General features: G+C 35.7%; 2 protein-coding genes across 4 annotated transcripts in view; one reads left to right on the top strand and one right to left on the bottom strand.

The window, feature by feature from the left end:
• The window catches only part of CDK17 (cyclin dependent kinase 17), a 126833-nt gene that overhangs the window by 6207 nt on the left and 96709 nt on the right, over positions 1–23917 (top strand). The gene's annotated exons all lie outside the window — the stretch shown is intronic.
• LOC112654846 (40S ribosomal protein S6-like) lies at positions 13775–23181 on the bottom strand. Its single transcript, XM_049093946.1, has one exon. It carries the CDS (start codon positions 20055–20057, stop codon positions 19308–19310), a length of 750 nt encoding a protein of 249 aa, XP_048949903.1. The 5' UTR covers positions 20058–23181; the 3' UTR covers positions 13775–19307.

The raw sequence follows: 23917 nt of genomic DNA, 5'->3' as shown, positions 1-23917 counted from the left end.
TGACATAATAATAATCCTTAATGGCTTTATTGTACTTAGTACGTTTTGTTTTTCAATTCAGGGATATGTATAATCAGTATTTTTAAAGCATTTGTCGTGTCCTAGGCATTGTGTTAGTCATCGTATGTGGTATACACTGCGGTGGTATTGTGAGGTAGTACTGAGACATGTGAAATAACAGCAAGACTAGTTGATGAATGTTCTGCTCTTGGCCCTGTTCTCCTATTTTATGTGTTGCCTGGGCAATCTCATTTGAATTTAGTGCTTTTTTCTTATTACCTATATGTTGATGATCTTCATATTTATTTCTAATCCAGACCTCTTTTCTTGAATTCCTTTCTAGCTACCTTCCAGATACTGCCTCTTAGTGCTCCTTCACGAGAGCTCATTTTTTTTTTTTATCCCCTGCCTCGATTCCCAGCCAACAGTAACGTATCACTTTTAGCCTGGTGACTAAAGCCAAAACCTTTGGCAGATTGTCTTTTCTATTATGCTCTCCTCCCCCTTGTCCAGTCTGTCACACCAAATTTTGTTAATTTTATTTCTAAATATCTTTTAGATTTATCTTTTCCTGTTGTTACTTTCATATGTTAGGGTTTTGGAATGCCCCATCTAAATTATTATGTCCAATTTTTCCCATTTTAATCTATCAGTTACTCATTCTTCTTTATATTTGTATATATGTCTTTTTATCGTTCCTTCTATCCATCCATCCATGTATCCATGTCTGAAGTGTGTTTGTGTATTCTATACTAGCATTTATAGTCAGGGCTAGGATATAAAGATGAGAAAACTGGTGTATTGATGTTATTGTGCTGTGACACTTGAGAGAGATTCTCATTTTTGAAGACAAATGTCACTTCCTCTAAAGTCATCTTCAGTCTACATATGGTGATTCTGCTATAGCATTTATGTCTACCATAGTACTTAACCCATTGTTTTGTAATTATTTATAAATCTGTTTCCTAGTTGGCTTTCTGCTCCAGAGAGACCATACTTTTTTGGTATTCCCTCCAAATTACGTATTGCTTAATTGAATGATGAAGTGATGAGATTAGGAACTGGTAAATTAGGTCAATCATGGCCTAAAAAGAGTCGAGAATCAATTCTGATACAGGAGACAATAAAAACCCATCAAAAGTCTTGAATATTATTGTTACATGTAGGTGGTATTTGTGAGCATTCTTGAAGAAGCAGTTTGTAGGCCAACTTGGAGGGGCAGTAACTTGGCATTATTTGGTCTTTTTAATTACATGTAAATTGTACTAACTTGTTATCTTAGACAAATTGGAAATATAAAATTGTAATACTTATATGTAAATACCTATTTCTAAAGATCTGAAAACTCTGGTCAAGATCAAGACTAAAATTTGGTTTAACTGAGTTCTTTAGCTATGTAGTACTAGAGTTAAATGCATTTTACTGAAGTACAACATTTTTTTTTTTAATTTTTATGTATTTATGATAGTCACACAGAGAGAGAGAGAGAGAGGCAGAGACACAGGCAGAGGGAGAAGCAGGCTCCATGCACCTGGAGCCTGATGTGGGATTCGATCCCGGGTCTCCAGGATCACGCCCTGGGTCAAAGACAGGCGCTAAACCGCTGCGCCACCCAGGGATCCCCTGAAGTACAAAATTGCACCCAAAAGGATAGAACAGTGTATTTGTCATTTCAGTTACCCTGATAGTTTATGTATACAGTTGACTAGGAATTTTGTTTTCTTTGGGCTTACTGTAATTAAAACCTGCTTTGTGGTCTACGTTTAAAATTAAAGACATTTCATTGATTTTTTTAAAAAATTGAGTTTAAAATTATACCTCTGTTAAAGTAGGTATATTGTTAAGATTTATTTTAGAAACCAGAGATTATGACTTGATGACATCTGGAGATGTGACATTTAAAAATGAATTTTCACAAGTTGTGAGATTCAGTGCCTTTTAATATTTCTCTATCATATGGTCTTAAAACATTAAACATTTTTATATCAGCTACATTTTCATGTTCATGATTTATTTACTGACGTTTTATCATTTCAGGAACAGTGGAGTCAGCACTGTATTTTGCAGTAGATTTTATTGTTTATAAATCTTTTTTTTAATTAAAAAAATTTCTTAAAAGTAAGCTTTAGTGCCCATTATGGGGCTTGAATTCATGACCCTGATATCAAGAGTTGCATGCTCTACTGACCAGGCACCCCTGCCCATAAACTTGTGAGCATAGCTATTTCCCTTCCATCTCCATATATTCTTATTTACATCGCTTATCTCCTCTGATCCCTTTTCTTCCCAAGAAGCTATAAAATGGTTGACACCTTTTTTATTTTATGTATAACTTTTTGGAAAAATATCTGAACTCTCATTATATAAAGTTAAAATTGGTTTATATGTGTTTTGTTTTTTTTCCTGTAAAGAAACTACTTCGGTCGTAATTGATAATTATGTGATCTTGAGCTAGTTATTTAAACTCTTAAGGGTCAGTTTCTTCTATAAAATTGGGAAATGCCAGAACCTTCTTCATGGAGCCATGGGAATTAAATGAAATGATAAAAAGTGAAAGTACCTTGTACTTAGCACTCACAGCCTGCAAGAATTACTAGTAATGGTACTAGAATTACTTTGCTGATCTACCTCTTTAGGTTGATTGATTCCTTAAGGGTAAAGAAGTGATTCGCAAGGACAGTTGAATCAAAAGCATCTCTCTGGCTTTTGAAACTATACATACCTCCTGGATTTTCTCATATGCCTCCCTGCTCCCACCTAATTTGAGAATTAGTGTTACTAATTGGTGTAAGTTGCACCCTTTAGATATATTGTGGGGAGGAGGATAGTATAGATATTGGACCAAATAATGTAGGGTATTCATTGTTGTTTCTTATCTAATGCCTGTTAGGAATAAAGCTGTTAATAATGTTTCTGATAAGTACATTGATAAGCTTTTCCTTAGGACCAACCAAATTTTTCTTGTAACCATTTGCCATGTCTGTTCCCTTCTTCAGACCTATGCTGTACTGCTTGTTTGACATCTCAGCAGTCTAGACAGTATTTGCTTTCCTTGTTAATGACTTTTATGTGTGACTCAGGTATTCTGAAGTCACAATAGAATAACCGGTCCTATAGCTTACCCATCAAAAAAAGAAAATGGTTTTTACATTTTATTCTTTGTCATAAAGTCTGCTTGGGTGTGTACTATTTATTATTTTAGGTCTTTATTATCTTACGTTCTAGGTCAGTGGCCTTAATTTGAACTTCAGGAGCACTCTTGTGATTTAGAAAAATAAACAAAAAAACAACAACTAGATATCTCCGTGTGTGTGTATGTATGATGTAAAATCTGAAACTCTGTCCCAGAACAACTGAAGTGGAATCTCTGAGCTTGGTTTTAAAATGTTACAGATAGTGTTTAGAAACACCGTTTTACGGTTTAGCACAGTATTAAGGGGGAGCAACCATCATATATAAATTAAAGGCAAAGTTATTAAAACTTTCCATCATTGTATCTTATTTTTTCTTTTATTCTTTTTTGAATCTTACAGTTTTATCATATCTTAGGGGAGTTTTCTTAACTTCATTTATAAAAGTCTTATGTCCCAAGTATTTTTTATCCTTTTAGTGAATATCTTTTTGTTTTGCTTTTTTTTACTTTGTTTTGTTAAAAGGTAAACTGAGACATGTTAATTTTTCAAAGTTTAATGAGCATATACATTGATGGAATCAAGGAGTGCCAAGCCAAAAGTTTTTACCAGTCCACCAACAGGAGCTGGGAGATGGGGGAGGTTTTTATAGAGAAGACACAGAAGCAAAGGGAATTATTTGATTGGTGATGGTTTAAGCAGTTGCTTTATTTGGAAAGCCTAGTTGGCTGTTTGTGATTGGTTGTTCTTAAGTTTCATTTTCTGATTCTTTTGCAGTGACTCTGGCTTAAGTTTTGGTTTGCCTACCTAGGTTATCAAGGCATTGGAGCCACTTAAGTCTAATGGCCTGCTTATTTAGTTAACAGTTTCTTTGAGTGTTTTCTATCTGTACATTCTCAATTATTATGTTTTTGAAAATTGTTAAACATAACATAATAATGTAGAAAATAGACCATAGTCTAAATTTTCTAGCAGTGGTTATCATCTACAAATACTCCCCTTTGTTTTTTTCATATATGGAGTTTAATATTTTTAAGACCTTTTTTTTATGATACATATATATTTTAAGTTACCAAATAATTCTTATGGCTATCATTTTCAGTGGTTATAGCAATCTTTCAAAGGAAGTTTTATCATTTCATAGTGGTTGATAATTATTAACTTACTACTTTATATTTTTCCTTCCTTTTTCCTTCAAATTATTTTGATATATACCTATTTTTATTCTACTTTTATTTATTTTCAAATGGCAGGCAAAAAAGATATAGAATACGTGTCTCTATTTTTTTCTTTCAAGCTGGTCTCTCCAAAAAAACTTCAATCCTAGATATGTCAGTGTACCTATAGGAGTTGCATCAGGAATTGGGGTAGACTTCCATTTCTTCATTGTCCAGGTTCTGTCATGTAAACAGCATATCAGTAAAAATAAGGTAACTTATGATTTAACCACTTATTCATGCTGTCACCAAAGATGGACTTAACAATTGTCCTTTTTAAAAAAGATTTTATTTTATTTTATTTACTTATTTATTTGAGAGAGAGAGAGAGAGAGAACTTGCACGTGGGGGGAGGGGCAGAGGGAAGGGCAGAGGGAGGAGAGAGAATCTCAAGCAGACTCCTTGCTGAGCACAGAGCTCAACGTGGGTCTTGATCTCAGGACCCTGAGACTATGATCTTTTTTTTAAAAAAAGAATATAGAACATAGAATATATATATATCATACAAAATGTGTTAATCAACTATATTGTTGGTAAGGCTTCCAGTCAACAGTAACCTATTAGTAGTTAAGTTTTTGAGGAATCAAAAATTAAATACAGGTTTTGGACCACACAGGGGTCAGTGCCCCTAACCGCTGCATTGTTCAAGGGTCAACTGTCCTTTCATTTTATTAAAGCTTACAAAGGATTTTTGATACATAATTTGTTTCTAAGATGGAGGTATCTTTTCTTATTGTATTTACTCTTCACAAATGATTATCTCCCTGCCCCATTCCTTTTTTAATTTGAACCCTTCACATCCTTCCACTTCTGTAGGCATTGAATAGTTTTTTAAAAATTTAACTTAATTTACTTGAATAGGTGATGTGATGAAGAACTTAAAAGTATATAGAGAGATCTTAGAGAAGTCTTGTTTTCCTTTTTGCTTTCTCTAGCCTGTTTTTCCTCCCACACCTTTTATAGATAGACATTTCCTTTCCTATCTTGTTTATCCTTCCAGTGTTTTTTGCAAATATAAGCAAATACATGTAGATTTTATTTTGGAGGTTTTTCTGTGTCTAGGTGAAGATCTTCCTTATTTTTATTTTTATTTTTATTACTTTTTTTTTTTTTGCAGTTTTATACCTTTATTTGACAATCAGCAATTAGTTCTCAAACACATTAACAGTCTGTAGATTTTTGAAAGTGGTGACAGGTACGTAGGTAACCAGCGTGTAGAGCTTGTTTGGTGAATCTTCATCCTCGTTACGTTTTCTGGACAGCTGCACACGGATATGGTATGGAGCATTCCTTATTCCTTTGGCCCAGACAGCTTTGTTGAGCCTGGTGTCAATGTGCACATCTGGAGTTCCCATCTCCTTAATGCAAATTTACGGATCTCTTTGAGTGCCTGAGGGGCACGCTTCTTGAAACCCACTCCATGGATACGTTTGTGAATGTTGATGGTATATTCTGGTCACTATCTCGTTGATGGCAGAACGGCCCTTCTTCTCGCCACCCTTCTTTGCGGGAGCCATTCTGCCGGGCCCTAGTTGGAAAGGATCTTCCTTATTTTTAATAGCTGAATTTTACACTTGTGGATGAGATAATTAAGTCACTTAGTCCTGTGAGGACACGTGGGTTGTTTCTTACCTTTTGCTATTACAATACCAAATGAATAACATAATACAGCATTTTGTACTTACATAAGCAAGTGCATGATTTAGTTTCTAAGAACAAGGATCAGTCAAGTGATAAATACATCTGTACACATGTTTCCTTGCTCTGTCAGCTGAGAGGGCCTAGAAGAAAATGACACCCCAGTAGCAGTGAGCACAGCTAGTGCCCCGATCTTGGTTTCTAATACTGTTCTCCCATAAAAGGAACCAGAGCTCTGGAGAAATGACTGATTCCAGGACTGGGACAGGAAATATAATAATGCTGAAAAGTTAGGAAATACTACAACAAAAACAATGAAATATGTAAAACACATATAGGAGCCAACTCAAAGAATTTCCAGTAACTAATAATAGAATAATTTGAGCAACAAAAGTGAAATTGAATTTTAAAAATTAAATTATAGTTCAATTATAAAATAATATGCATGAATCCGTTCTGATAAAAATAAAAGGCAGAGAATAAACATATCTCCTATGCAGAGGAATTATAAATAATTTATGTAGGTACTTAGTCCTCAAAGATATATAACAGAATTCTCTTAAGTACTGGAAAAATATGGAAAAGAATAACTTGACATGGGAGAAACCTGATGAACACTACCTCAATTGTGTGACCAACGTTTAATACTATTAAGTATACAGTGTTGGATGTTCTACAACATACCTGAACAGTACTTCTTAAAACTGTCAAGGTCATCTGAAACAGGGGAAGTCTACTGTCACAACCAACAGGAGCTGCAGAAGACATGACAGTACAATAAAGTGAAATATAAATAGAATGGGCTTAAAAAAAAATAAAGAGTGGGCTTTAGTCCAAAATGTCACCTTTGGTTGATTAATTGTGACAATTATACCATGATAATATAAGACCTTAATTGCAGAATCTAGTAATTGTATGTACTATCTTTGCAATTTTCCTATAAATCTAAAACTATTTTAAAATATTTTTCTAAAAAAGATGGATCTGTAATTCTGTTAGGTATAGTCATATTCCTGTTATGTATCTAAATGTTTAAGAGGCTTATTTTCCCATGCTTTACCAACTGAATGTGTTGTCAGACTTTTGGAATTTTGATAGATTTGAACTGGTGTAATTCAGACTGTTATGTTTCTCTCATTATGAATGATTTGAGTATTTTCTCATACGTTCAATGGACATTTTTCTCCCTTCTGTGAACTCTCACGTCTTTTGTTTATTTTTCTGTTAGGTTTTGGTTTTTCTCTTCTTTGTTTCAGGAGTTCTTTATAGAGAAGTTAGCCCTTCGTGTAATATAGGTTGCCAAAAATATATTTTTTCATTCTTTACTGTGTTTCTTATGCAAAATTTTTCCTTTTTTATATGGCGATATTTTTCTCTTATGTTTCTGGACTTTGAAACATAATTAGAAAAGTCTTCACCACTCTAAGATTATAATGGAGTTCATCTATATTTTCTCTCAGTACTGTGGATTCCATTTTTACATTTAGATCTTAATATTTGAATTCTTCAGTTCCTCCCAAACATTGAAGCATTCTAAATGCTTAACTTTCTTTCAAATTACTCCTATATAGGCATCCTTATGGGCTTATATTGCTTTAAATGATTTATAGTAAAAGAAATGCTCATACATTTACTCTTGGTTGATAAAAAGTCTTTACTTTCTGGAAAATGTATTAAATGTTTCATTGTGACTTAATTCCACCTCATGGTTTAAAAATAATTTTACTGTAGTGAAAATTCCTTTAAAATTTCTCGTCGCTGTTAAATTGTAGTAAATTCAGCATTTTTTTTCTTTTACTGATTATTAGTGTTGCAGATTATTCACGTATTCAGTTTTTTCCCCATCCATTTTCTCCTAAGATTACTGCTTCAGTTATTAAACCTGTGTGATTTACTTTCTCTTGTCCTCAGAACTCCTCACTGGTTTTATGGCTGCTCTGATACTCATATCTCTTTATTTGGTATTACTTAGAAATTTTATTTGTAGGCCAAATACCTGTTTTAACTCATTAAGAAAATGGGACCAATAGTGTTAGCAGTTGGTGCCTAATGTAGGATGATGATTTCTTATGACCTTTTGTATAGGTATTCATATTTTCCTCACATTACATGTGATGAAACTAGTATTACTGAACAGAATTTTAACAGATATTTGGTGGGAAACTGTTTGGTAGTGCTGTGGAATATTGACTCTTAGAAAATACCACCAGAAATGACCTGGTGAATTTATTGCATAAAGGAGAGAACTACCTTTACAGAGTTGGTAGGATCTGCTAGGGAAAGGGGAGGGTGTGTGAGTGAAGTAGGAAGGGAGAGCAAAGTTGGGATATTTATTGAGGATTTGAAGTCTTTAAGACCGCTATTTCAGTGCAGGAACTGAACTAGTAAGGATTATGAATGATATATAATAGTTTAGGATTGATAGATCTAGCAAAGCAAGGGTTTTGAGGTGAGATTTTTTTTCAAAGTGTTTGAGAAAGTGAATGGTTATTTGCAGCTATTTATTAAAAAGTTGAATAGTGTGCTGTTGGTTTATATGGGGTTTTGGGGAAGTTCCTGAAATGAACAATGAAGTTATTTGCAAATCTTATCTGCCTGGACAAGAGTTTCCTGGAATAGTAAAGTCATGTTGTTGAGGACAACTGAATAGTGATGTCAATGTAGACTGTAAACTCTGGATGTAGATGGTTTCAGTTCTCCCTACCCATTCAGAACCACAATAAAGTTGGATTGTAATTATAAAAAGTATAATTCTTAGGACCAGCTACTAAGACAATATATTCCTTTGGTGAGGGGTTTGACATTGAATTCCCCCAAAGAATGAGGCCTAACTTTGATAATTAAGTTGTCTGAGACACCTAAGTAGGCAGTTGGATATAGGGGTCTGCAACCAAGAAAAGAGATACAAAAGAATCAGAGATGGAAATTTGGGAGTTACTGTTTAGATTGAATTCTTGTGCCTAGATAAGTTTGTCTAAGGAGGAAGCATGGAGTGAGAAGAAAAATACTTGAGCCTTAGACGTTCTAGTGCCTGATAGCTATATGTATGTGGGTGTGTGTGTGCACATGCATACATGTGTGCATGCGTGCAAACCTGTAAAGGAGTGGCTAGAGAGGTTGGAAGAAAGCGAGGATATGTGATCTCTGGAGATGTGGCTGAAAAGTAATGGTCTCAGAACATGAAGGGCTTATATGTCTAGGTGAAGAAAGACCTTTTGGCTCCAGTGGTGAATTTTCACCCAACAAGTTCTGTGCTTGTACAAAATACAGACTGTTCACAACAATATTCAATTATGACATTCTTTACATAAGAATTGCCTAATGGGAATTTTTTTTTTAATTTATTCATGAGATACAGAGAGCAGAGACATAGGCAGAGGGAGAAGCAGGCTCCAGTGGGGAGCTAGATGTGAGACTGGATCCTGCCTGGATCATGCCCATAGCCAAAGTCAGATGCTTACCCACTGAGACACCCAGACATCCCGCCTAATGGTAAATTGTTTGCAGGGTAGTTATTTGAAATTAAGAATATTTTATTAGAAATAATTTTACTAATTCCCACATTACCCCGTAAAAATTAATCTCTCATTTTGACTGTGGTTGGGGAGAGATCAGTAGTATATAGCCTGCAATTTAATTACAGTACATCTATTTGGTGTTAATGCTTCAGGAGTGTATGGTGGAAGAAGTAACATTTATTGAATGCCTACAATGTGCTAGGCATAGTCCATACATTCTAAATTATATATCATGTCTTTTTGAAGTATTTTTTTATTTCCTTCCCCAAAGAGGGATAAATTAAGGTTGGATTTCCCAGTGAGACTTTCCTCAGTGTCTCTATGAAGGATTTGAACCCTGGTTAGGCTTATTCTCAGTTTTTCCTGAACCAGATGGACTTCCTGTGTGCTATATAAACCCTTGGTCAACCAATGCCATGGTTGTATGCAATAAACATTTCACCTGCTGTTAATTAAATGTAGGCATATGTTACCTTTCAGCTTTTGAGGAACAAAATTGAACAGGTATTAAGCAATATAGTGAAGCAAAGAAGAAAGGATGTAGGCCCCACTCAGTCTTTGATTAACTAGGATCTTTGATCATAATCCATTTAATTCCTCTTAAGGGAGATATTCAGGTTAAAGAACAGTATCCTATTTGACAGAATTCTGGTTAATTCAGACATTAATGTTTTTTATTTTTATTTTTTATTTTATTTTATTTTTGACATTAATGTTTTTTAAGTGTTTTTCTCTATCCTCATGAAAATCTTTTTAAAAAGTCTGTTATTAACGGGTATACACATTTTGCCCTCTTTTTTTCTTCATTTCACCTTACTTCCACTGTTGGCAAGGGAAGTTGGTCACTATACAGTAGGATTTGTCTTAAAGCTTTCATAAAGAGCTAGTTTTTTAAAAATGTGATAAACTATTATTGTGTCATCAGTGACAGAGTAGCACATTCAGTTGTTTAGATATGTTTTGGTGAGAAAAGTTAGAAAGTTGTCCGTATGCCTTAAGAGCAGATTCATTTTTATCTCGTGCTGGGCATGGCTAAGAACATTCTCAGTGGGAGAATATTACAATAAATATTTACAAAGTGGGAGATATGAGATTTGAGCTTTGAAAATGTTTAGAAGACAACACAATTATTTGGTGGTAACTGAAAAATATGTCATCTGAATAGAATTAAATTGCTATTTTTGAAGGGAATTAAAGTTTCATTCTTACAGTACCTATATGAATATGACCTTTTAAGTATCTAAACATTTTTATGTCTTTCTATTCAAATGAGGTCCCTGAAATGCTTTTTAATTTTCTTACTTGTTGGAGTTAGGAGGCGTTTAAAAGAGTGAATGAAAAAAAAAAAAAAAGAGTGAATGATTAAGCTGAGCCCCACAGGATATCTTTACATTAGTGGAGTCATCATATTATCACCATGTGCTAAAGTCTGATCTTTTCAGTTTGCTGAGCAGTTCATTTTGAGGTGTTGTGGTACTGTAGAATCCTTTGTTACTTAAGGATAAAGTAGAGCATCATTTCAGAAAGACATGGTGAGAAATAATTTGGCTTGATATAACCAATTTTGCAGAGATATGAGTGATAGGATGAGGGTAGGGAGGGACACAAGATTTAAAAAAATATTTCAGTCCTTAAGAAGTTTATAATATGGTGAAACCCAGGAACTTTCCATTTACATAGTTCACTTAATTCTGATGAGTAAATCAATTTAGAAGACCAGATTTTAGATTTGAGGATTGGTCGAGAATGGCCTTAGAACAGCAGCTTTTGTTTTGTTTTGTTTTAATGGTGTATTTTATTTTTTTTATGGTTTTGGCCTTTTAGGTTTTATTTGAGCGTTAAATTAGTTTCAAGTATACAACATACTGATTCAGCAATTCACATATCACCTGGTGCTCATCACCACAAATGCACTTCTTATTCCTCCTCATCTGTTTAACCCATCCCCTATATCCTCCTCCCCTCTGGTAATCATCAGTTTGTTCTCTGTAGTTAAGAGTCTGTTTTTTGATTTGTCTCTTTTTCCCTCCTTTGCTCATTTGTTTTCTTTCTTAAATTCCACATGCGTGAAATCATATGTTATTTGTTTTTCTCTGACTTATTCCACCAGGCATTATATCTCTAACTCCATCTATGTTGTTGCAAATGCAAAAGATTTCATTCTTTTTTATGGCTGAATAATATTCCATTACACACACACACGCATACATATGTATATCTCACTTCTTTATCCATTCATATATTAGTGGATACTTGGGCTGCTTCCATAATTTGGCTATAGTTAATAATACTGCTATAAACATACAGGTGCACCTATCCCTTTGATTTAGTATTTTTGTATTCTTTAGGTAAATGCTTGGTGGTGCAATTCCTGGGTCATAAGGTAGTTCTATTTTAAAATTTTGATGAACCTTCATACTGTTTTCCACAGTGGCTGCACCAGTTTGCATCCCCACCAACAGGGCAGAGGTTTCCTTTTTCCCACATTCTCACCAACATGTTTCTTGTGTTGTTGTTTTTAGTCACTGACAAGTGTGAGGTGATATCTCATTGTAGTTTATTTGCATTTCCCTGATGGTAAGTGATGATAAACATCTCTTCATGTGTCTGTAGGCCATCTAGATGTATGTCTTCTTTGGAGAAATGTCTGTTTCTTCTGCCTTTGTATTTTGTTCGCTTGTTTTTAAGATTTATTCTAGAGAGAGAGAGAGAGAGAGCAGGGGGAGAGGCAGAGGGAGAGAATATCCAATATCCATGAGATCAGGACCTGAGCCAAAGCCAAGAACTGAGTGCTCAAGCCAACGAAACCACCCAGGCATTTTCTGCCCATTTTCTAATGGGATTTTTTGTTTTTTGGGTGTTGAGCTTTCTAAGTTCTTCATATATTTTAAATATTAACCCTTCATTGGATATGTCATTTGCAGATACCTTCTCCCATTTTGTAGATTGCCTTTTGGTTTTAGTGATTGCTTAATTTGCTTTGCTGTGCAGAAGCTTTTTAATTTGATGTAGTCCCGATAGTTTATCTTTGCTTTTATTTCCTTGTCTCAGGAGACATATCTAGATAAATACTGTGTTGGCTGATGTCAGAGAAGTTACTGCCTGTGTTCTCTTCTAGGATTTTTATGGTTTCTGGTCTCCTATTTAGGTGTTTAATCCATTTTGAATTTATTTTTGTGTATGGTGCAAGAAAGTGGGCCACTTTCTTTTGCATGTTGCTGACTGGTTTTCTCAACACCATTTGTTGAAGAGACTTGTCTTTTTCCCATTGGATATTCTTTCCTATGTCAAAGATTAATTGGCCATATAATTGTGGTTTCATTTCTGGGTTTTCTGTTCTGTTCTATTGATGTATGTGTCTGTTTTTGTGCCAGCATCATACTGTTTGGATTACTGTAGCTTTATAATATAACTTGAAGTCCAGAGTTGTGATGCCTCCAGCTTTGCTTTTCTTTTTCAAGATTGCTTTGGTTACTTGGGGTCTTTTGTGGTTCCAAACAAGTTTTAGGATTGTTTGTTCTAGTTTTGTGAAAGATGCAGTTCGTATTTTGATAGCATTTGCATTAAATGTGTAGATTGCTTTGGGTAGTATAGACATTTTAACAATATTTGTTCTTTAAATCCTTGAAAAGAATGTCTTTCCATTTCTCTGTATCATCTTCAATTTCTTTCCTCAGTGTGTTATAGTTTTCAGAGCACAGATCTTGCACCTTTTTGGTTAGGTTTATTCTTAGGTATCTTAGTATTTTTGGTGCAATTGTAAATGGGATTGTTTTCTTAATTTCTTTTTGTGTTGCTTCATTATTAATATATAGACATATAACAGATTTCTGTACATTAGTTTTGAATCCTGAGGTTTTACTGAATTTATCAGTCCTAGCAGGTTTTTTTTGTTTTGTTTTGTTTTGTTTTGTTTTGTTTTTGTGGAGTAATTAGTGTTTCCTATGTATGGTATCATGTCTTTGGTAAATAGTGAAAGTTTTGCTTCTTTACCAATTTAGAGGCCTCTTATTTCTTTTTATTGTCTGAATGCTATGGCTAAGAATTTCAGTACTATGTTGAATTCAAATGATGAGTGTGGACATCCCTGCCTTATTCCTGACTGTAGAGAATAAGCTCTCAGTTTTTTTTTTTTTTTTCCCATTTAGGATAATATTAGCTTGAGTTTTTCATATATGGCTTTATAATGTTGAAGTACATTCCTCTAAAATTACTTTGTTGAGGTTTTTTTTTATCATGAATGGGTGTTGTACTTTGTCAAATGCTTTTTCTACATCTATTGAAATGATCATATGGTTCTTATCTTTTATTTTTTTTTTTTAGATTTTATTTTTAATTAATCTATACACCCAACTTGGTGCTTGAAGGGTGGACATTACATTTATTGAACCAGCCAGGTGCTCCTCCTTTCTCATATTGATGTGATGTATCATGTTGATTGATTTGCAGAGATTGACCCACCTTTACACCCCAAGAATAAATCTCACTTCATCTTGGGGAATGGTTTTTATAATGTATTGTTGGATCTGGTTTGCTAATATTTTGTTGATTTTTGCATCTGTGTTCATCAAGGATATTGGCCTGTAGTTCTCGTTTGTGGTGGTGTCTTTATCTGGTTTTGGTATCAGGGTAATGGCCTCGCAGAATGAATTTGGAAATTTTCCTGCCTATTCTATTTTTTGGAATAGTTTGAGAAGACTAGGCATTAACTCTTCTTTAAATGTTTAGTAGAATTTGCCTGTGAAACCATCTGGTCAAACTTTTGTTTGTTGGAAGTTTTTGGATTACTGATTCAGTTTCTTTGCTGGGAATTGGTCTGTTCAGATTTTGGATTTCTTGTTTCAGTTTTGGTAGTTTATATGTTTCTAGGAATTATCCATCTTCTCTAGGTTGCCCAATTTGTTGGCATATAGTTTTTTAGACTATTCCCTTGTAATTGTATTTCTCTGAGGTTGGTTGTTATTTCTTCCCTCTCATTCTTATATATTGGAGTTATTTCTCTTTTGTTCTTTGTAACTCTTTCTAGAGGTTTATCAATTGTATTGATTTTTTTTTTTCCTCAAAGAACCAGTTCCTGGTTTCATTGATCTACTGTTTTTTTTTAGTTTCTTTATTACTCATTTCTTCTCTAATCTGTATTATTTCCTTTGTTCTGTTCATTTCAGGTTTTGTTCTTTTCCTGACTCTGTTAGGTATAATAAGTTGTTTGAGGTTATTCTTGCTACTGAGGCCAGTATTGCTATGAACTTCTGTCTTAGAACTGCTTTTGTTGCATCCCAAAATACTTGGACCACTGTGCTTTCATTTTCATTTGTTTCCTTGTATTATTTTATTTCTTCTTTTATTTTCTTATTGACCTACTCATTGCATAATAGTATATTATTTATCTATGTATTTGTGGTCTTTCCAGAATTTTTCTTGTGGTTGACTTCTAGTTTCATAGTGTTGTGGTCAGGAAAGTTGCATGGTATGACTTTGATGTTCTGAATTTGTTGAGACTTGTTTTGTGGGCTAATGGGAAATACGTTCTGGAGAGTGTTTCATGTACACTTCAAAAGAATGTGTATTCTGCTGTTTTAGGATGGAATGTTCTGAATGTATCTGTTAAATCCATCTGGTCTAGTGTGTCATTCAAAGCCATGTTTCCTTATTGAGTTTGTTTAGATGATCTGTCCACTGATGTAAGTCCCCTATTATCGTATCATTATTGATTAGTTCCTTCATGTTTGTTATCAAATGTTTTATGTATTTGGGTGCTCTTATGTTGGGTGCACAAATATTTACAGTTGTTTTATCTTCTTGTTGGGTTGTCTCCTTTATTGTTATATAATGTTCTTTGTTTCCAGTTTTCTTTTGACACCCATTTGCATGATAAATGTTTCTCCATCCCCTTACTCTCAATGTGCTGGCATCCTTAGGTCTAAAATGAGTCTCATTTTTAAGATAAGTCTTGTTCTTTCTTAAACCTTTTCTGTCACCCTATGTTTTTTGGTGGCATTTAGTCCAATTTCATTCAGAGTAATTATTGATAGGTATGTATTTATTGTCATTTTATTATTTTGTGTTTTTTTCTGAAGATTTTTCTCTCTTTCATGGTTTGTTGATTTTCTTAAGTGATAGATTTGGATTTCTTTTTCTTTATTCTTTGCGTATTAGTGGTTTTTGATATAAAGTTACCATCAGGTTTGTATTAATCTGCATATAGCAGTCTATAGTAAGTTGATGGTCATTTATGTTTGAATCCATTCTTTATTCCTCTTCTCACATTTTATGTATATATTGTTGTATTTTACATCCTTTTATTTTGTGAGTTTCTTGACTGATTTTTTACAGAAATACTCATTTTTTACTGCTATTGTGTTTCATACCTTTATACTGTTACTTTTGGTCTCTCCTTTCCACTCAGAGAGTCCCCTTTAATATTTCTTGTTGGGCTGGTTTGGTAGTCATGAACTCCTTTAGTTTTTGTTTGTCTGGAAATCTTTATCTCTACTTCTATTTTGAATCATAGCCTTGCTGGATAGGGTTTTCTTGACTGTAGATTTTTCTCATTTAGCACCTTGAATGCATCATGCCAGGCCCTTCTGGCTTGGAATGTTTCTACTGAAAAATCCCCTGCTAGCCTTATGGTTTTCCCTTTTAAGTTCTGTCTCCTTTTGTCTTTCTGCTTTTAAAATTTTCTGTCACTATATTTTGCCAGTTTAACTAGTCTGTCTTGGGATGAATCTGCTTTTGTTGATTTTGATGGAAGTTTTCTGTGCCTCCTATTTGTTTTCTTCCCCAGATCAGGGAATTTTTTAGTTATTATCCAAATGAATTTTCTGTCCCCTTTCTCTTTCTTCTTTTTGGACTCCTGTAATTTGGATGTTTTTACGTTTGGTTAAGTCACTATGTTCCTTACATTTATTCTCATTTTGCATAATTCTTTTTGCTCTCTTTTGTTCAGCTTGATTACTTTATATTACTCTGTCTTCTCAGTAATTCATTCCTTTGCTTCTTTCAGCCTTTCATTCCATCAAGAGTGTTTCTCATTTTGTTTATTGAGCCCTTTATGTCTGCTGTTATTTATCTCTCTGTAAGGGTCTTACTCAAGTCTTCCACTTTTTTCTCAAATCAGTGAGTACCCTAATGATCATTGTTTAAAATCCTGTAAAATCAGATGTATTACTTATATCTGTTTTGATTAGATCTCTGGCCATGACCTTGTCTTGTTTTTTGATTTGAGACATTTTTCTCTGTCTTCTCATTTTAAGTCTTACTGCCTTTTTCTTTGTGTTAGAAAAGTCAGCTTAAATCTCCTGTTCTTAAGGTAATAATGGCCTTATGAAAAGAGGTTCTGTAATGCCCTGCTGTGTAGTGTCTCCTGTTCCCCAGGGCCTGGCACTTCAGAGAGTGCCTCCAGTGTGTGTTGTGTGCACTCTCCTTTTGTATTCTGGGTGCTCTATCCTTCAGGCCAATAGTGTGCAGAAGCTTTACTGCTATGGGCAATGTTTTGTCTCTGGCCTGAATGTGGTGAGTATTAACCTTGTGTGCTCTTCTCTGTTTGTGAAATGAGACCTGTTGCCACAGCCACCAGAACCAACGCCCCACAGAACTCCTGGGTCGGGAGACTGGGTATAGGCAGGAGTTTGGGCTGGTCTTGTTGGGGAGGGGGCTCACCTTGCCAAGGCAAGTAAGTCTGGAAAGGGTGTGGTTCCACTGGAGCATTAGAAGGCAGGGCTTGGTGTAAGCAATTAGGTAGCTGGTGGTGGTGCTACACTGATAACCTCAGGGGGCCTTCTCTCCTCACAGAGAGGGAAGGATAGCCTCTCCATGAAGGCCGCCTCTCTGGGACATGCTCAAGATGAGCAAATCAGCTACCACCGTGTGCCCTAGGAGCTCTTAAGATCGCTGTTTCCATGCTGTATGTCCATGGGTTGTTTGCCTTCATTCTAAGAGCAGCACAGTGCCCTTGGGGCTCTATCCCAGCCAAGCCTGCTGACCACTAAAATTCCAAGCTTTAACTCTGTTAGTTGCAAGAACTCAAGAACTCAAGCCCTTCTCCCTTTCCAAGACAGTTGCTGTGGAGATTGACTTTTCCCTGTGTGCTGGGCTGTCTTTCATCCTTCTCTGCAACTGTGTCTCTCTCCCCACCTCAGTGGCCAACATCTGTTTCTCTCCCAAGCCCTGTCTCTGTACTTCCTACCTTTTTAAGTGTGGCTTCTTCTCTACTTTTAGTTGTGGAGTTTGTTCTGCTGGTCTTTGGGTCAATTTTGGGGGTGTTTAAGATTATTTGATGGTTACATAGTTGTATTCATGGGACAAGGTGAGCCTAGGGTCTCCTACCATCTTTCATCCTCCATCTAGAGCAGCAGCTTTTTCAACCTTTTTCGTCTCTGGACTTCTTTATGTTCTTTAATTTTAATTTACTTAAAATGAAACAAATTAATCACAGTGCATATTTTAAATGAAAAATAACTTTAAAAACATGGCAATAATATTACCGTTGTTTTATGTATTTGTAGATCTCTTTCCTGTCTAGCTCAATAGGAAACAGCTGGATTCTCTCCTCTACTTTTGCATTTCCACCTGTTGCAATATTCCATGCAGTGTAGTTTTTGGAAAACTCTGCTGTACACTTGAGAGAAAAGTGAGAAAGGCAAGTAACTTCTTAGTATCACTATAAAAATAATTTTGATCTCAGGACCAGACACCCCTGTAAAGATTTTACAGATTGCACTTTGAGAACTTATGAATCAAAATGAAATTGGATCCTAATCCCATGCTTGACCTTCTCTCAGTTGGATATTCTTAGGGGCAATTTTTTTAAAGATTTTATTTATTTATTTATGAGAGACACAGAAGGAGAGAGGCAGAGATACAGGCAGGGGGAGAAGCAGGCTCCATGCAGGGAGCCCAGTGTGGAACTCCATCCCGGGTCTCCAGGATCACACCCTGGGCTGAAGGTGGCACTAAACTGCTGAGCCACCTGGGCTGCCTTTAGTAAACTGCAATTGGAGTATTCTATATATGGCCAGATTTTATTAGCAACTGAATATAACTCTATCTTTTTTAATTCCCATGAAAGCCTAATGAGTTGGTGTTGCTCCACAATGCTAAGTGAGGAAACAGACTCAAAAATTTTAGCAAATTTGCCTGAGATCACATTGTTTGCAAGTCTGGCCATTTCCAATTGATAATGCCTAAGTGACAGTAAAAAGGAACGAAAGGTACAAAAGAACCAAAGCCTATATTGCTCCAAGGCTATTCAAAGTAGAAGATACCCAGAAGTAGATTCCAGAATTGGAATTTGGTGAGTTACTGGAGCTTAACAAAAATTGCCCCTAAGAGGGCAGCCCGGTGGCTCAGCAGTTTACTTGGAAAATTAAAAGGATATTTTCTGTTTATGTTTCTTATCTTGGCGATCAGAAAATATCTTTAAGAATTAGTGGGCAACAGGATTGGCCTATACTCAAATCTTAGGAGGCACCGTGCCCAGAGAGGGCCCCAAAGCTGTTTTGCTGGCTCTGGAGCAGCTGACTAACCAGATGTATAGCACATCGATCTGGTCATAATTGCTTTCATCCTAGAGCAGAGCAAGTTAACACAATTTAGATCAAGAGCCACATAAGAAGATCCTGACCTCAGGATAACCTCTCATTTCCTACCTTTGAAACAAGGAACAATTCCTAACTTCTAGCCACCAAATTGCATGGGAACATATAGCTACATCTAAAGATTGTGACCTTTTGACTTTCTTTCTTTCTTTTTTTTTTTTTTTTTTTGGTGTCTGATCTTATTTATTTTGTCACTCTTAGAGAATCTCATTTTTGACTGGACTCAGACTTAGAGGTAGAAGCTCTCAGAAAGGACAGCCTCCGTCTCTCGGCAATCTGTTCCTGGTGTTTTTCTTTGGCCTCCTTCATTCTCTTGGCCAAAAGTTTAGCATATTCTGCAGCCTCTTCCTTATTTTTCTTAGTACACTGTTTTTTCAAAGCAATACGCCGACGTTTGTGTTGGAGGACACGTGGAGTAACAAGACGCTGAATCTTGGGTGCTTTGGTTCTAGGTTTCTTACCTTCTTTGTTTAGGGGCTTTCTAACAACATACTGGCGGACATCGTCTTCTTTTGACAGATTAAAAAGCTTTTGGATTCTGCTGGCTCTTTTGGGCCCCACGCGACGAAGCACAGTAGTATCCGTGAGTCCAGGAATATCCTTCTCCCCTTTTTTCACAATAACCAAATTGAGAACACTGAGATTGGCATCCACAATGCAACCCTGAACAGATTTGCACTTCCTCTCTCCAGTCCTCCTGTGTCGGTAGCAGGAATGCCCCTTACTCAGCAGCAGGCGGATGCGGCCGTTGGTCAAGACAGCCTGCTTCATGGGGAAGCCTTGTTTGTCATTGCCACTACTGATTCGCACCACGTAACCCTTCCATTCCTCACCCAGAGCATCGGCAGCAACTTCTGTGGCCATATGCTTCTCATAAAAGGTACGCAGTTTGCGTGCATCATCCACTTCAATGAGTTTCTGGCAGCCAGTAGCTGGGAAAGAGATGTTCAGCTTCATCCTGATGCGGCCTACCGCCTCGGAGGTGCCACGAAAAAGAGCACCTTTTGACTTTCTTAACACTTTATACAGATGGATTCAGAATAATAAACAATAGTTTTAACCTACTGTTCTTTGTTGAACAGAGAAATAATCCTTCCCCTTCTCTACTTATTTTTTCCTATTGAAATCTTTCTAGACCATTTCTATAGATGCAGTAGACCTGAGACTTTATAAACTCATCCTTTTCCAAAAAAAGCATACCAAAAGTGTGACAACTCTTTTGTCTGTGTTAGACAGCAAATCATTGTTTCTTGATACACACATTTTCAGATCATTGCTCTTGAATGATTATTATTCTCTACATATTCCTGCTGGGTTTTATGGAGCTTTATTTTCTAGAGATTTCAACTTCATTTCTGCTATGATGCACATGGTAGAATAGATAATTTCATATATGGAAAACTATAAGTTACTGGATAGACAAGAGGGATCCACAAAAAATTGTGAGCAATTTTTTAAGATTTTATTTATTTATTCGAGAGAGAGAAAACAAGTGGGAGAGAAACATGCAGACTCTGTGTTGAGCGTGGAGCCCAACTCAAGGCCCTGATTCCTGGACCAGAGCCAAAACCAAGGGTCAGACGCATAACCAAGTGAGCTGCCCAGGTGCCCCAGTTGTGAACAATTTCTAACTCATTAACTATAAAGCCACTTTCATTTTTGGGAATTTAAGGTTATTATAGAAATAACCTTAAATGTAGTACATAAAGTGCAGTTCACATATTTCTTACTTTGATGATAAGAAATTCAAGTGCTTAAAACATGAGCACGGAATACTTATTGAAAGCATTAATTACACAATCGAGAACTGTTGTTTTACTTTGTAAGTCTTCCTGATACCAAAGGAACTACCACCATAGTAGAAGTCTCTGTGCTTGACTTTTGGAAGATATACTGAGTTGGGGAAAAAAAAAAAAGGAAGGGCAACAATCATTAAAAATGTCATGAAATGGGATCCCTGGGTGGCGCAGCGGTTTGGCGCCTGCCTTTGGCCCAGGGCACGATCCTGGAGACCCGGGATCGAATCCCACATCGGGCTCCCGGTGCATGGAGCCTGCTTCTCCCTCTGCCTGTGTCTCTGCCTCTCTCTCTCTCTCTCTCTGTGACTATCATAAATAAATACAAATTAAAAAAAAAAGTCATGAAATGAGAGGAAAAAGAAATACGGAAGTAATAAAATGTATTGAGGTGTTTTGTAAGCATTGTAATTTTGTTGACTTACGTAGTTAGTATCTTTCTACTTAGAAAAAAACAACAGGACCCAGACGTTTACACAACATCACATCCTTTGGAGTTGTATACCTTTCTGTTGACTGATGGCATTAAACCACCTATAATTTTGCTAAATCCTCATAGGCCACTGATACATATTTTCTAAGTGTCCAGAGTTACAGCTATGTGATATTCCTGACTTATGTAGGATCAAATTATGGATCTTAGCCTTAGCCGGTTACCATTAACTGACTTTGTTTTGGCAGTTGACTTTTTTTTTTTTTTTAAGATTTTATTTATTTATTCATGAGAGACACACACACAGAGGCAGAGACACAGGCAGAGAGAGAAGCAGGCTCCATGCAGGGAGCCTGATGTGGGACTCCATCCTGGGCCTCTAGGATCATACCCTAAGGCAGGCCCCAAACTGCTGAGCCTCCCAGGCATCCCAGGATAGTTTACTTTATTAAATAGCAGCTTATAATTCCACTTAGTTTTCAAAGATGCTTTTTATTTTCTTCATGTCTATTTGTCCTGTATGTTGCAATACACTAGATAGAATGACATATTATATAGTATATAATGTTGTTATATCAGTGGCTGTGGTTTATTATACTTAGAACTAAAAGACTTCAGTATATAACCTAGTCCTGTATTTGAAGGACTGGGTTATAATGTCCATAAAAGTAATCACAGAAATGACTTGCTATGTAGCAAGGTAACACCTGTGTTCATATAGTAATGAGTGTGCCCTGTTTCTCTGATGGAGTGTCTGATACTTGACAGTACTGTTTTCAAAGAGTTCATTGATAATTATAAATAATTTTATTTAAAAATACACTGGGTAGGTCTTTTGGGTGGTGCCCTCTGCACATTCTCTGCATCCCTTGTAGCCATCCCTCTGCACACTCTCTGCATCCCTTGTAGCCATGCCTCACAAAATTGAAGAATTCAAAAACTTTCTGCTCATGGCCAGGCTAAAGGATGCCAAATCTGTCAAGATCAGGAAAAATGTGGATAATGTGAAGTTTAAAGTTTGATACAGGGATCCCTGGGTGGCGCAGCGGTTTGGCGCCTGCCTTTGGCCCAGGGCGCGATCCTGGAGACCTGGGATCGAATCCCACGTCGGGCTCCAGGTGCATGGAGCCTGCTTCTCCTTCTGCCTGTGTCTCTGCCTCTCTCTCTCTCTGTCTCTGTCTCTCTGTTACTATCATTAAAAAAAAAAAAATTAAAAAAAATAAAGTTTGATACAGCAGATACCTTTATACATTGGTCATCACAGATAAAGAGAAAGAAGAGAAACCGAAGCAGTCCCTGCCCCCAGGTTTGGCAGTGAAGGAGCTGAAATGAACCTGGCACACTGGTTTGAAGTGTATTAAAATTCTTAAAAATACGTGTGTGTGTGTGTGTGTGTGTGTGTGTAATGGCTAGTCTAGAAAGTCTGGATGGCATTGGAGGGTCAGATACCTCTTCTCAGAAGTGTGGCAGTAAAACTAGAAATAGTTGAAAATTTTTCCTAACCGTTTGTGGTATTGAGTCTGGAAATTCTTTATGATTCTCCCCAAGAAGAAATGATCAGAGGCCTACTAAAGGAGGAAAGAGGCATGTTTATAGGTCTTCTGTAAAGGTAATATTTATAGTATTATCTACTTTGTATAAACCTAGTTTTAAAAATACTTTAAAAATTCTATTAGAATATTCTCATTAGGAAATAATTTGTATACTTTAATATGACAGTAAATGAAATTTGGTAACTTTTACAGATAATTTGATGTTGCTAAAATTGCTTTATGGTGTGGTTTTTCTTTTGAAAAAGATCGCACATTCTTTGACTCAGTTTTATTCAAGAATATTATAAAAATTAAAAGGAAAGATAATTTGTATTTCACTTGTGATATGCACATGAGCCAACTTCTTTGTGAACAGATTAATGGAAGGAACACATAGGTATTAAATTTCTATTTTATTAGGATTTATTTAGTAGATTAATGAATCTATGGTGACTCACTTAAGTTTTGAGCTTTTGTTTCCTCATTTGCATAACAGGAATGGTAAATAATTATACCTTTTTACCTTACAGAGTCATTTTAAGAATCAAATAAGATGTGAAGACTGCTTATAAACTCCATAGGGCTAGGTACATAATGGTGCCATTCATGTTATTTTAATAGTAAATTGGTAAATGAATTATCTACATGTGTCTATTAGTACATATCTCATCTTTGGGGAGAAAAGCAATTTTATTTTTATTTAACATTGAATGATATATTTAAGGATAATTTTAAACCTTTAAAATTCTTATGGATAAATACATAATAAATAATAATACAATGTATAGGATCTCATTTTATAAATATCCAGAGGATTTTTAAACTGACAAAAGGTATTTGAGGCAAAAAGACAAAGGTTTGTTGTCTAAAAAAGATTTTATCATAACTGATACTTTTTGCAAATTAAGCACCTTCCTTATATAGCTTGTTCTGTCTCCTGTTTGTTTTGACCTCATACGTTCTTGAACATATTTAATAGCTTTCATGGATGAGACTGAGGTATAACTGAATTCTCAGCATTTTCCCTAAAATGGAGCAGTAATTTGCTAATCTTAA

This window comes from Canis lupus, chromosome 15 (genome assembly GCF_003254725.2).
Source record: "Canis lupus dingo isolate Sandy chromosome 15, ASM325472v2, whole genome shotgun sequence".
Lineage (NCBI taxonomy): Eukaryota > Metazoa > Chordata > Mammalia > Carnivora > Canidae > Canis > Canis lupus.
This window is presented reverse-complemented; position numbering and strand designations above follow the sequence as displayed.

Excerpts from the sequence above, each read along its gene's own strand:
- LOC112654846 (XM_049093946.1), bottom strand. The coding sequence starts at position 20,057 with ATGAAGCTGAACATCTCTTTCCCAGCTACTGGCTGCCAGAAACTCATT.